At 40.7% G+C, this 15,448-nt stretch overlaps 1 protein-coding gene across 7 annotated transcripts in view; it reads right to left on the bottom strand.

Annotated features, from left to right (window-relative positions):
* The window catches only part of Sobp (sine oculis binding protein homolog), a 155,227-nt gene that overhangs the window by 63,148 nt on the left and 76,631 nt on the right, over positions 1 to 15,448 (bottom strand). For 6 of the 7 annotated variants that reach the window (XR_015450332.1, XM_004855430.3, XM_021236878.2 and 3 more), the window contains one exon: positions 3,001 to 3,096. The exons of the other annotated variant lie outside the window; for it this stretch is intronic. Coding sequence is in view for 5 of the 6 variants with exons in the window: in XM_004855430.3 (XP_004855487.1) it covers positions 3,001 to 3,096 (96 nt within the window). In the remaining variant the exon portion in view is untranslated. The remainder of the gene's footprint in view (positions 1 to 3,000; positions 3,097 to 15,448) is intronic. 7 annotated transcript variants of the gene reach the window in all.

The raw sequence follows: 15,448 nt of genomic DNA, 5'->3' as shown, positions 1-15,448 counted from the left end.
AGATCTTACTCTCAGCTAGCTTTCAAGAACTAAGAACTCGCTGGTGAGCTTATAGTATGCTTAAGGAACTCCTCTACCTCCTAGCCCAATCCCATTAGTGATAGAAGCAGGTATTAAGGGAAATGAGAAGCCTTACAGACCCAAAAAGAGAGGCAATAATGAAAAAGGACTGACAATTGAGTTGGAATTTGGGGAAGGGCTAGTTACCCATGGCTGGCTTTACATGTTCCCTCCTGATTCTTGTAAGCCATATTGCTGTAGTATTAACATCATACAAATTTCCTACATTTTCTTTTATTGAAAGTTGTCTTCTTCAATTATAAACTTGACTATGCCAGCAAAACAACCCAGTGTATACATCTGTGTGCACATATACACACTCACTTATCTATGAAAAGACAGGTGGCCATGCTGAATTGTGATACACCACATAGTACTTGTTTTATCTAATGTCGCTCACTCCGATAGCCTTGTATTTTCAAATTTAATAAAAAGCATACAGTGTTATACAGTCACCAGATAAAGAATCTTGGCTACCAAGCTAAATATCTATTCATCTGTGCTGTACATTAAGGGTGAAGGCACATATCACAGTTTGGAATTTAAATGGAAAAATCAATACCCTACAGGAAATCTACAGTTGCACAGCACATCTTTATACCAGCCAATGCTTTCTTTGTCAGTGCCTTCTGATTACATATACTTGTATGTTCCAGGCATTGATTTTACTTTGCTTTTGTTTAGGTTACTTAGTATTCCTCCCTGTTCCAAAAAGGTTGGGTGTGTGTAGGGGTGTTGTAGAGACATTTGATAGTCAATAATAAAGACAAGGCATTGTCCTGTCTACCTGGCCAGGGCTCTGTCTCTCAGTGACTATGGCCCAGGGGACAAATCTTGCAGCCCTATGCCCCAGATCATTCCAGAGCCTAGAAGGAGCTGTGCCCTCAATGCTTTCTCTCATGCTTTCTTGACTGGCTGCTGCTCTGGCTGAAGTGAACCATGCAAGAAGATGGCAGAACCAACCTTAAGCTAAAAAAGCAATTTGGAGTGGAGCCTACACTCTTCTCTGACAGATGTCCAAAAAAAATCTGCACTAAGAAAACTCCAAGGACTTCCTAGTTCTCTCAACAAGGAACAAGTCTTTTTCATGTAGAAGCATAACTTCTCAGGGGCTTCATAACAGCCAACCACCATCACTTTTCTTGCAGCTGAAAAAAATTAAATTTCTCCTTGGAGAAATAAGCTTACTTGTATTTTCTCTTTATTCTTCCTTTTCTTTTATCACAGAAAAGTATGCCAAAAAAAGAAAAGCATTTCTAACAGTGACTAGGAGGATAAAGATTATACCAAATTTCTCAGAACTACTCCCAACACAATATTATGCATAAGCACAGCAAAGAAGAAATGTCTTATTTTCTCTAAAGATAACTGGAAAAGATGTTCACATACATTTTTACTTCCTCCAGTATAAACTGACAGCAACCAGGACTCAAGCATGTTCACTTTTCCAATAAATAGAAAAAATATTAAATATGGCAATTACTTATAACAGTTTCTCTAAAAAGAAGCAAGCTACTCTTAAAAGCATTCTGACACCAAAACACAGTACAAATGGCCCCTCTGGTCTAACCATAGCTATGGAGAGAAACATTAAAATTGAAATAAAAAGAATTTCCCCAGAACAGGGAATGCTAACAGGTCAGGAAGTTTAGACGCCCTAAAATAAAATACAAGGGTGTTAAATTTTCATTTAAAAGATTGCATTTATAAGCAGCAAATCTGCCTGCTGACTGGCTGGTCAAGTGCCTGCACCTTGGAATAAGTGGTGCCGTAAGAAGCCAGCAGACTAGGACTGGGATGAGGAGGTTCTTGCTGTCAACATCTCACTACTGTGGCCAGAATGGGGAAGGCCTTCTTTCTTTCTTCTCCTGCTCTTTGGACACTTGGTTTTTATTGAACAGTTGGTACCAGAGCTAAATCCAAAGACTGTTACATGTGGGATTTCCTAATACAGAGACCTGGCAGAACTCTACTATATTTGGCCAAAAAACTAAACAGAAATTGAACTACCTCAAAATGTAACAACTGAGCATCCTCATTCTCTTTCCCTGTTTTCACTTAGGGGGAGAAAATGTTTTGCTTTAATGCAATTGAAAAGAAAAGAACATTTAGGGACAACATAGCTAGATCCTTCATAAAGCTTCATTTTCAAAACAGTGTTTGAATCTCTAAATAAATGACAATTCATTCTCTGTTTACTTTAGGTAAACAGAAAACGCATTGTGGAGCACTCATTTTCAAAAGCTAATCAAGAACATTAGGTCCCAACAGATTCATTTAATAGAAATATAATAGGCATTCCTGCTTGCTTTTCTTCATGTCTCACTGCAAATGCTAAAATGAACAGCAAATTAACCCTGCGTTGGAACCGAGTTTCTGTCACAGCTGATGTCCTCTCTCTCATGACTAGTAAATATCCCCCCATCCTGTCACCACTTTGACTCCTTCTGCAGAGGACAGACGATTGAGTTTGGCAAGAGAATGGGGGAATACTTGAATTCTAAAGGGAGTACTGCGTGTCAGCTCCACTACCTTTCCTACAGAACAAAATATCACAATGGTTTTCTCCTACAACACTGTGTGATCAGGACTAATAAGAAGGGGCAGGGTGGGTTTGATTTTTTTCCAAGCTACATATAGCAACTGTCCTTGTACCTTTAAATTTACTAGCCGTTCTCCAAGTGGCTGCTTATAAACTACTACACAAAACAAGCTAATAAAGACAGGGCCATTCAAGCTCTACAATCAGATATAAAAGATTTGCAAACACCTTGAGATCTTATAATTAATATTTAGTGATATCAGAATTAGCATTTAGAACTCTATACAGAAAAACTATAATATTTCATAAATTATGTAATAATGAACAAACCCTTTTCAGAACTGTTTTCACTGTGCTAAAGTAACATTCTAGACTTGTTGTAAGTATGTTATTCTTACAAGTAGTTCGCAGTTATTCTTGAAGGCAAGCCTTGGAGTTTCCTTAGCATAGTGCTGCTGGGGAAAATTTTCAGCATGTCCATCTTCATCTCTAGCCTGAAGGGAAATATAATGGCCTATTTAGGGACTTACAAATAATGGAAGAAAAAAAAGCTAAAAGCATAACAGCTCAGATCATTAAACAAACGGGAATCCAGAAATAACAACATTATTAAGAAGTTTGTTTAAATACGCAGTACGCCTTTTAGATATCAAAATTTGGGATTTTTTTTTTTACATTGTTTAGTTTGAACATGCAAATTCACTGTGGTGTAATATTTTAAAACAACATGAACCAAACCAAAATCAAGCACTTTCGTTGGAAATTACCACCACTGTAGTCTTTCAGTGCACATTGTTCATTGCACATTTAGGACTATATGACATACGTACGTGTTTAAACTTTTTGGCATGCTTAAGCAATCTCTAGATAATGCACTTTTTAAAAATTCTAATAGCAAGGCCATAAGAAAAGCAATTTGCATAATTATATTTTTGCATTGTAATACTATTAGAGATAAACTGATTCCCCTTGATCTTTAAATAAAGATCTAAAAGGATAATGATCTAGTAAAGAACAGTGATTCTTTTGTCAAATGCAGAAAAAAAATAGATTTAATTAAGAAGCTGCATTAAAAGTTACTGGTTATTTTGATCTACACTGTTAATTAAGAAAGCTGAAGTTTAAATGGAGACATTGACAGAACCCATTAGCAATACCACTTGCATACAGTCTTCTCTTTCTAATCTCCATTGGTTTCTGGTGTGGAGTTGGTGAAGGGAGAGGTAGGTGAAAGGGGCGTGTCTGCAGCACACTCATTAGACCATTCATTTGGGTGACACTTGCACTCTGCACTGCTCTCTGCTCATCTTAGCCCTAACTGCTCTCTCTTTCCTGGCCTCCTGAAATTCACAGCTGAGCTGTCTCCCTCACATATGGCTTGCATATAATTATGCATATTCCATTTTGCACTGCATTAAAATGATGAGCTCCTGGCTCCCTTCCAGCTGATTTTTAAAAGCCCCAGTGAAGTAGGAAAAAGGAGAGAAACACAGGGAGAGCCACACAGGAAGCAGCAGGTAGTTCTGTCTGCTGTCTCTTTAGATAAAATGTATGTCTGGCACCAATGGAACAGCTGAGAACTACCTGTTGTGATGTATATATATATTGAGGGAGAAAAAACAATGAGCATACCTCTGTGGCATAGAGATGACAATGCTTATGTATTGTTTCTTCTTTAATGGGGTGAAATTTGCCCTGACCAGTGTCACTCAAAACTTCCAGGCTAACCTGGGTCTTGTCATTTCAGTAAGGTTCCATATTTTGACCATTGGAGAATGTTCTGCTTGTTTTTAATAACGATTTCTGCTCCATATCTCAGGGAGGGAACTAGATGAAATTTGGCAGTGGAATGTCATGATCAGTAATCACTGAGTTACAAGAAGTTTATAGGAAGAAGAGATTGGGGAGTTTTGGGGTTTATTTGTGAGATTTATGAACATGTCTGGGGCTTAGTGCCTTTTTATCGCACCTTTCCTTCTACAAAATCAGAATAAGCTAAAAATGCTATTATAGGATTAGCTATAGTGGCAGAGAAAAAAGGAGTGTTGCCTATGACCAGTGGCCATGAAGGCAACTGAAACCAGCAATGATCTTTCTCAATGCATCAGGACTGCTCTGCAGCTATGTTAGGGTGCAAATCAACACAGCTCCCTGGGGACGTATCTTAAACCTGAACTAGTACAGGGAGAAATGGAGTGTATAAACAAAAGGCAGTTTTTAGAAAGTCATAAAATGACAATGGCAATGAAGATATTAGATTCTTCATAACAAGATTTTAAGCCACTGTGTGGGATATAGGTCTCTTAAAGGAGGGAATGTATCTATTTCCTCCCTCTCTCTCTCTCCCTCCCTCCCTCCCTCCCTCTTTTATGGTACTGGGGATTGAACTCAGGACCTTGCACTTGCCAAGCAGGTGCAGCCCCACTAAGTTACACCCCCAGCTCCTTTTTATTGGTCTTTTGAGACAGAGTCTCATTATATAACTCAAGCTTGCCTTGAACTCACTATGTAGCACAGGCTGACCTCAAACTCTCAGTGATCCTCCAGCCTTAGCCACCCCAGTGCTGGGATTACAGACTTATTTCATCTTTCTAACTCTGCCATGTCCAGTGACTTACTTTTCATTGGTACTTAACAAACATTTAAATGATGGGGAAAAACCCATACAACTCTGTGGAAAATGCCACCTCAAAATATGCTAAACTTGCTAGGTTTATTATACTCCTGGTACACTAAGATACATATGCTTGGAAACACAATTTGCATATAGTTTACAAGGGCCACTATTTACATATGTATGTCTATATTCAATATATATGTATCTTGTATATAAATATTCATAAGGTAGAATATGTTTATTATGCATATACTATGTATACACATTCATACACACCAGATGCCTAGGATATTTTCAACATTAGTGGTAAATATACATTCATTCAATTTACATGTAAGGTGCTCACAATGTTTTTTATGTGTTAAAAGACCAAAAGAAAAAAAATCCCATTATCTAAGATTTGAATGTGCTTCTCCAAAGAACTATAGATTCCACATAATGCCTCAGAATTTATGAAGCTCCATGAAGCAGCAGTGGAAAAGAAAGGAGGACTGGAAAGAGTGGGAAGTGGAGAGAGAAAGCCAGAAACTTGCTTCTTTCTTGAGCCATTTTGTTGTTCTCTGCATGGAGCGCCCATCGACCTGGGCCCCCTGACATCCAACTTGGCTCCAGGCATTTTCTGTGTTCCCACCAAGTGGTACAGAAATAGGAAGCTCAGGAAGTGTGAGGAGCCCCAGAACCATCACCCTTGCATAAACACTGACACCTCTCACCAAAACAATCCCATTCACCTTCTGAAGTTTTCTAATGTGAAATGTTAAATCATTATTACTGGACTAAGTGGAATTTAGTGGATTCACCTAACACAGTAATTCTCTACCCTGGATGTATATCAGAGCCATATGGCGTGTTCTTTCTTACACATGTTGGTGTCTGATACCTTCCTCCACCACCACCACCTTTCCAGCATTCTGATTTCATTGATCCAGGATGGGGCCTGGACATTGGTGGATTTTTTTTTTTCTATACAATTTTTAAAAGCTCTCAGGTGGCTGTAATGTACCAACAGGTCTGGGAACTACCAATTTAAGGAAAGCAGCTTACAGATATCAAGAGGAACCCCTTGGCATAGTTGGAAGAATGTTCTCCACCTTGGTTCCATACTCACTGGAGTGAATCACTATACAATTCAAGGAAGACATAAGATGTGGCCCCTGAGATTCAAGGGATTATACTGCCAGCAGTTTGTAGGCAAAATTTCTCATTTGTCTCTTTGCTCGTTGGTTTCTGATATGACAAATATCCTTGAAAAATTATAGTACTGCTTCCTCAAAAAGGTCTCTTGAACCCTCTAGCCAAGGCCAAGATCTCCACTCTGTCCATGACTGACACAGCCACAACCCTGTGACTATGGATGTGATTTCTGCTTTCTCTACAGGTCTGCAGCTTGTGTAGTGTGGCGTTGGGTCTGCTTCCCACCACTCTCTTCAATCTCTGCTTGGTGCACAGTGGGCACTCTCAAAGAATCAAATTTATTGCCATTCCACAGCAATTTGGTGGCATTGCTAGACAGAAACCATACAAATCTCCTACTGGAGAATCACTGCAGAACATTTTTATAACCTCTTAGATATTAAAGCCAGTTCCTTATTCCACATCTACCCCACTTGGGGCACCAGACAATGACTTAACAAGATGGGTGAGTAAGGGGAGCCAACTACCCCTATAGGGAGAAGGATGTGAACACTGAAATTACACAGAATCACCACCTCATAGTAATAACATGAAGCAGATCAACTTTTAGGTGGTTTCATTATTGTTCTTTAATTCTCTGCAGACAATTCATTCTCTAATTGCCTGCCTGGAGTGGACAACCCCATTGGAGGCTCTTGGCACTCACTGGAGCCGGGAGAACTGGGCTGATGTCGGACTTTGTTCTGGAGTGACAAGTACTGAAAGAAAGAATGTCAAGACATTTCATGATGAACTAACTCTCTCCATGTGTCTTATTCTCAACAGCTTTATTCTCACTAATGTGGTAGATATTTATGCCACTACTGGGAAATGCAAATGGGAGAACTTTTTTTTTTTTTTTTAATGTTTTACTACACAAGCGCATAATGATGTATGTGATTGTCAGGTCAAAGGTGCATTTTTTACCTATATTGTTCTAAGAAAACTTCACTTTTCACATAATAGAAACAAAGATCCATCAATAAAACCACAAGAGGATTTACCCATTTTGCTGGCAGTCGTGTATCCGTTTTCACATATCTAGCATTTAAATAAATATTAGCTTGTGAGTAACTTAGGCTAATTGCCTCTCTACTTCAAAGCCCTCTGCCTTGTATTCACCTCTCTGCCTATGAATCAATGCTTCTTTTATTTTGTTTCTTATATACAGCCAACTTTAGCTGTCCTTCAAATAATTCATTTCTTCCTTCGAGCCAAAGTCTTGGTGCCAGGTATATATTGAAGCAAGATCAGTTCTCCTCTAGAGAACCCTTTAAAAAGGTGATTCATTCTAGAAATAGATCTATTTGCCTGCTCCAGAGAAGTACCATGTTTCTGGCTCAACTGAAAGGTTATAACATCCTTGTCATTAAAGTGGAAAGATAATGACTCTTTGGAGTTACACCTCTGAATGTGATGAATGGGAGTTTACATTTCCTTGTCATTGTGATTTCAGGCTTTCCTTTGAAAATAAAGAAAGGTTTTGCCCGTAATCAGAGCTGGGGGGAGAAGAAGAGGCTGAAGAGGCTCCAGACTCTTCCAATGCTATAGCAGATGCAGCTCATGTCAGCCCACACATGTAGTGTCATTACCAGACTTGGGAATATCAAAAATTGTGCATCTCAGAATTGTGGAAATAGGTTTAGAGATGGAGGGTTATGGAGGAAAAGGGAAAATAATAATTTTATATCTTATAACAATGTTATGGTTTAAATACAAAATGTCCCCCTCAAAGTCTCATGTATTTAAAGATGTGGCTTTTGGAAGGTGATTGGACCATGGGGGCAGAAGGCTCATCAGTGGGTTCATCCACTGATGAGTTCAGTAGCTGAAAGTGCTGTTAGGGGGTGGGGCCTGGGTGGGGATGGGTCCCAGGGCCAGGACCCAGAAGGGTGTTTTCTTGTCACAGCTCCTCCCCTCTCTCTGCTTTCTGGCTCTCATGAGTTGAGCATCCTTTTCTCCACCATCCCCCTCTGCCATCTTTTTCCTACCTTGGAGCCAGCCTCCAGTGGACTGAAACTGTGAGCCAAAATAAACCTCTCCTCCTTTAAGTTGCAAGTGTTGAGTATTTTGTCCCAAAGATGGGAAAGTGACTAATACAATAACTTACGTATTTAGAACCAGAAGTAATAGAATTTCTTTTCAAAATTCAAGGTAAAAGAATGGGGCACTACTTTGAAAAATCCGTGGTGTTTCCTTTTCTGAAATCCTATCTCTAGTCCTTCTCAAATTCTCCTGAGGAAGCTGAGAGAGGAATAAACAGCTGTTATCATATACTGCCTTTCAGTGTGCTGCAAACACCTTCGGGGAATTACAGGTCAGCCAGTATCTCAGGAGTAGCTCCCTGCTTCCCCTTGAGTTACAGCCCAGTTGCCCTCATCACATTGGCCCAGTTCCTCATGACTGAATCCCCAGCTCCCTTCAGCTGGGATTCCTGTCCTTTATCTCTATTTTCTCTGGTAAAATAGATATCATGTCTCCTATGTACTTCTGGCTAATTCTCCTACATCCACAAAGCCTCAATTCAGATAGCAGTTCCTTTAGGAAGCACTTGGTAAACGCTTCCTCTTAGTCCTAACCTGAGCTCAGCACGCTGTGTCCCTGTACATATCTTTACTTCATTGATTGCACTGTATGAAACCATCAGTGTTTGCCTCCTTCTATGAATCAGTGAGGTCATTCAGGGTACATACTGTGTCCTGTTCAGTTGAAATCTCCAGAGCCTGGTGTAGTGTCTGACATATTTAAAGGGCTCAGTGAATGAATGAATGGGTTCCTATCCTTTAACCTCAGCACTGGACATTCTGCTTTGCACTCTAGTCCCCTGAACCACAATGGTTCTCTCCACACCTGAGTCTCAGCAGGGCTCTGTCCACACCTGCCTCACACTAGACCTTCACTGACTACTCCATGTACTTTTTTCTGCCCAACACTTAACCTCCTGCCAAGCTAGAAACTAGGATCTTAGCCCCACTGCAGATCTCACATACAATTTGGATGCTGGCCAATAATCATTTTGCCCCATATGTTTCTCTCTTTCACCTTCTCCCTCAACTGATTCTCTGGTCTTTCCTAACAAATTCTCACCCCCAGAAATCTCTTTTTAGGTTAGATTAACCAACCATGTGCCATGTTCCCTGCTCCCTTTTCCTAGTGCCCCAGGTGAGTCTGGTTCTGCTGGTGTAACTTATCTTGATTATGACTCATGTCTCACCAGAATGGAAACTCCAGCCATGACTATATAATGACCAATCCTGCAAATATACGTTAAATGAAATAATTAACCTTTCCTGTGCCTTCAGGCAAGGCCCAGAGCTGTTTTTTCTCCACTCCAAACAGCCTACCTCTGCAAATGGATATCCCTGCAATTTGAGTTATTTCTGTGAAATAGTCAAGTCACTGAAGAAAGGGTAGAGAGCAGTGTGGACATAATTGTGTGCACACAGATCCCACACAGAACCTTCTGTTGAACAGACTCCTACCTGGCATCAGGCTCCCAGTTCTGGAGAATCTCCAGGACCCTGGAAACATCAATCTTGGGACCCAGGCACCTGCTCAGTTCACATTACCACTATTCTGCAGCAAGAACTCTTGCCCTCCCTTTCTGCTTATAGTAGATGGTCTGGGAGGATTCCTGCAATGGTGCTATTTTACTTTGTTCTTTTAACAAGATGTATTTAAATTTCCATTTAGCAGGTAGGTTGAAGGAGAAGCTGTTTCCCCAGCAAAGTTTCTTTTAATCACTCCCCATCTTTAATTTTTTTTGGTACCAGAAATCGAACTCGGGACCTTGCGCTTTTGAGGCAGGCGGCAGAACCACTGAGCTAAATCCCCGGCCCCTATAATTCCCCATCTTTAGCAAGCAAGCAGGCTTCCTCCATAGCTCTCTATGCACCTCTGACAGCTCACGTACCTCTGATGGATGAGAAGGATTTATTTGCTGCAGCTATTTTTTTTTCACTACATAGAAACCTTTATATATATCATAAATTTTTAATATCCAATTTGGAGTCCTCAATAACGGTAACAAATATGCAACATGAAGATAATGGGAATTGAATCATGTTTATGGCTTCCATGAGCATCTCCTTAAAGATGTCAGGTCAGAGCTACGCAGAGCCACATGCGTGTGGGGCTGATTTTGTGCCTGATTAATGGCTGCCCTTACTCAGGGCTCCTAATGGATTGCACAATAGTTACAGCAACAGCTTCCACATCAGCCTGAAATACAGCTGCCACCTGAACTAAAATAGATCATGCACGTCCCAGCACATTACAAGGGTGTCTGGGATAATTAGCTGTTTCTAAGTAGTTCTGAAAATCCTTGCTTTTACTTTTTATTTTAAAATCTATTTTTCCTTTATTGGACAGGCGACTTTTCTGCATTTATCTTGCATTGCTCTTTGTCAGGAGACTTGAGTGCCTTTGTTTGGTAGGAATTATTATTTTAAAGTTTCCACAGGTAAGAAAGGCCCAGCAAGCAGCTAAGGCAAATAGCTCCTTTCTTTTTTATTCTCTGCTAGAGCCATGCCCTGGCTGCTTGATTATTCCAGCACCCTTAATCCACACTGGATTACCCTAGCTCCTTGATTGCTCCCCATCCCCCACTTCTGTCCTCCGCCCTCAGCCAGCCCGCCTTTTGGCTTTTTCACTATTCATTTGCATGTATTACCCAGAGACCTGTGAGGGGAAACAAAAGGCAGGAAAACACAAATGATTCCACACTGCTTCTGGTTGGCACTCATAGAATGTTTAAATAATTGGTCTAACCAAGACATTTCAGTTAGTCCTTTTATTTGTATTCTCGAAATCCCTAGGCAGAAGGGCTGGTCTCATATCTTTACATGCAGACCTCATGATGGACCTGAAAAATTAGAGAAAATATGAAACAGACAAGGGCTACAAGGGTTTTCCAGGACTCCGTCTGCAAGATTCAAAAAAGATACAGACATTATGGAGGAGTTTCATTATCTACAGGATGTCTTGATTAAGATACTGCTCTGGATATTATCAGGGATTAATAGTAACAGCGAACATTTCTGCAACTCTTAATGTATCCAGCAGGCATCATTCTAAGTGCTTTACATGTATTAACATGTTTAATGTGCATTCCTATACACACACATACCTAACACACACCTTGAAACAATTTATGGGTAGATACTACTATTATCTACATTTTATATAGGAGAAAACTAAGGTACAAAGCAGTTACATAGTTTCTACAAAGTTACATAACTATACCCCGATTATTTTACTACCCCCAGCTAGTGGCAAAAGGAAATAAGTGTCCAGTGACTTGGAAATATTGGTGTCATTAAATTAAAATATATAGTTAAGGGAGGTTTTTCTAGTTCTTTGATTTTGCATTCCTAGATTGAATACACCAGTGAGATTAGGCAAGAAGGGTCTTTAACGGTACATATAATACAAGCAAGAGTGGGGGTCTGCAAAGAGCCTAGGAAAAGAGGCAACACAGCCCCTGACAGCAGGCACCCAGCACAGCCTAAGGGATACAGGATTTCAGAATCTACACAATTAAGCCTTAAACCAACTTCTTTGCTCTGACTTTTAAAACAGTCTTCTGATCACTGATTATAATACCGAGGCCCCTCAATTCCAGAAAAGGCATGTCTAAAGAACTCACTCAACTGTTCAAATCCTTTAGCAATTTCCTTTGTGAATTTCTAAAATCATCATTAATGTTATGAAATTTCTTTTCATTAATACTGTGAGTGATGATATACAGTTGCCCTACAAAGGGCAACTGTGATATCTTATCCCACTCATTCCTGGTACTCTGGTATGTAAATGCAGATTGTAACTGTGACTTTGGTTAACATGAGTCAGTTCATCAGACCACTGGACTCCCTGGGATAAATTAGTGGAACAGAGTCCATAGACTTGCTCTGCTGAGAAACAGGCCTGGCCTGTAGTGACTGTTTAAGTTGTGGGCCAGGGTGTGTTCAGAAAGCCAAAGGCTACTTGCTCCCCTCTGCTCAATGAATGCACAACACCCTCCATTACTTGGAGACAGAAATACAGTAATGTAGCCCAGAGCAGGTCGCAGCTAATTAGCTCAGCTTGTCGGAATACAATGCAAGAAGCTTGGGTCAGCATCTTGGGCAAGCTAGCTTGCTCTGTGTCACAGCTACAAAACACACCCTCATGGTGACCTATCACATCACACATATACAGGTCTTGGCAAAGGAGAGACAGACACTGGAAAAATGTGAAAGGATGTGGATGAATCACTGCACATTTTTCACCACTTCTGGAAGAAACAACTCAGTAGGCATATTTTGGTGAGGGTGGTCATGGATAGCTATGAGTCATGAATGAAACAAATGGTGTCCTTGAATTAGTTTCTAATTCTGAGGTCAAGGACTATAAATTCTGAACTAGCAGCAATACTGGTCAAAGACATAATGTTACAACTGTTATTGCACTAAGGGCCCAGCACTCAGACAAACTTAACTTTCTTTTCTTTCACCAGAAACCACAGAAATGCCATACTGAGCGTCTGGATATGACAGAGTTGCCTACATCTTTTATGGATGGTTCCTAAGCTGTCTCAAATCCACCCCACCCCTGAGTCACCAGCAGATTCCCCAAGGCTGTTCTCAGTCATTACCCCTGAGCTCTTGTTGCAGGTTCCCTGCCAGCACCAACTTTGAGGCCATGTCCCCACCACTCCAGAGATGTCAATCTGCACCCTGACTTTGGCCCTATGATCTGTGTACTTCACCTTGCTGGAGCTTGCTGTCCTCCATGAATATGGGCTTGACCCTGCTACTCTGCTCCACATTCTGGCCCATCCCAAAAGAGTATCCCACTCTGGTCACTCCTCTAACCTGGGATAATTTTACAATCAGCAACCTATAATTATGCCCAAAGTACAATTTGTCTTAAAAATAAGATTTCCTTTTTTAAAATAAGATTTCTTTAGGAAGAAATACACACAACGTTTGTAAAGATTTAAAATCAGCCTCAACAGGAAGAAGAGAGCCCAGGGTTGGGATAAAATCGTGACTTTCACTGGGCGTTGTCCCCATAAATGTTCTGACCAACATGAAGTGATGCTGTGATTTATGCCAGTGGATGGAGGCAAAGGAGAAAGATGTGGTGACACATCCACTGGCTTTGCCCCTGGGTCTTTCAGAGCGTGAAGTTCGGATATGATTCTGAACAGGCTGGTTTTCCTGACAGCTTCAATTACGATCCATGTGCCACTTGACCTGCTAACGGAGGCATCATCAGGATTAAAGAGGAAAAATGTCTAAATTACCCTGTTTCCAAACCCAGGACCAATCAGCCTGAGGAACCAAATGTAAAGATGGAGGCAAAGGGGCTTCATAAATAATGACCTGTGCTCAAATGATACTCTCTGGAGTCTTAAATTTAAATCCCAGCCATTCTGCAGATGATGAGTGGAGGTAATAAGAGAGGGGACTGTGGCATGTTTAAATAGGGGACAATCATTCAGGCAGAATTTGACTAGGGTTTAGGGATGGGCCTGTTGAAGCCAGCAGCTAAGCATCAGGCTAATGCCTATTTCTAGATAACAATTTTAGTCAATTCTTGCTCCTCTGCCACTCTCTTCATTACTATTGTTGTTATTATTTTTATTACATTTCAAGGAGTTATATTCTGGGGGTCAAAGTGCAGGTAAAGAAACATAAAAAGTGCCCAGAGTTTCTTCATCCTTTATTGCCATAAACTGAGAACTATAATACGTGGTTTTACTCTGTAGCGCAAGCTCTGTCTGGTCCTTCTGGTTTCTCAGTTGTCTAGTGCTCCTCTAGATGGTATCCACATATGGCAGGGAGGCTCCCAGACTACAGGCTTGACCCGACCAGTCCAACTTAATGACTACTTCATGGAGCTGTCACCAGGCCCAAAGGAAGAATACTCAATATAGAAGTTACTTTGAGATTATTTAGGTTACTGAGATTTCACAGTTTTTCTGTGCCAGACACCATGCAAAGCATTTTATAGACTTAGCACTTTAAAGTTCTCCAAGCCTTTATGAAGTCTCTATTACCACATTGCCTCCATATTGCCAGTGAGGAAACAGAAGTGTACAGAAGCTGAGTAACTTGCCCAGCGCTCAAGAGCTTCAAAAGGAGACTCTGTGCTCTGAATGGAGGTGATCAGATGTGGACTCCTGACCCCCACACAAACACAGCAGAGGAAGTCTGGTGACAAGGAACCACAGAAACTGCAGATATTACTAGGAGGCAGACACATCATGGCTTAAATCCTCATGTGGGTCCTTGTGGAAGAGAGAAATCTTGCCCTCTGGTTTTCCCCCTTCCTGGTAAAACACTGATGTCCAATACAACTCAAACAGAGGGGTGTCGAGAGAGCCAGCACCTCACTGAGCCTGAGGCTAAATCTAGGCCTAAGGAACCGGGCAATAAGAACAGAGCTAAACGCTGAGCAGACCTGAACCCTAGCCCACCAGGATGGAAGGGAATGGCCTCTATAAGTAGTCTGTCCTGGACAGAGCATGGGGACTACAGATGGAAAGGGGTCTGATGCCAGGGGAGCACTGTGCAAGAAACTCTGCATAGAGATGGGCAAGAAGACTTCACCGGAGTTAGCAACGGCTCACTGGGATGGGGGAATTCGTTTTGAAATCTATTTCAATTTCTTCTGCACCGCCCACAAGCTGAAGATTATGGAATTTCAAGGGGACAGTGAGAGTACAAATCTTTTCTTTTGTACCTAGAGAAAGAAAGACATGTTTTCAAGGACACAGGATTATTCTAGAGTCATAAACCTCTTTATATAGTTCTTGCCTAATTACAGAACAGAAAACTGCTATGGTTTTATGTGGAAAATAGTAAAACAGAAATAAGAATTATCACTATAAAATCATTACTAATATTAGCCCTTCTTATTAATAAAAACAAGCAGTACTTACATGTAATCAAGGGTCCTAATGTAATAAAGAAATTTCATTCATTTGCCTTAAGAGATGACAGAGCTTGCCTTTGAACTATAAAAATATTTTTGTGCAATTCCATAAACTGTAGGATACACTACACCAC

This window comes from Heterocephalus glaber, unplaced genomic scaffold (assembly GCF_053883595.1).
Source record: "Heterocephalus glaber isolate CG9 unplaced genomic scaffold, H.glaber_assembly_v1.0 deba00000942, whole genome shotgun sequence".
Taxonomy (NCBI): Eukaryota; Metazoa; Chordata; class Mammalia; order Rodentia; family Bathyergidae; genus Heterocephalus; species Heterocephalus glaber.
Note: the sequence above shows the minus strand (reverse complement) of the source record. Positions and strands in the feature narration are given on the sequence as shown.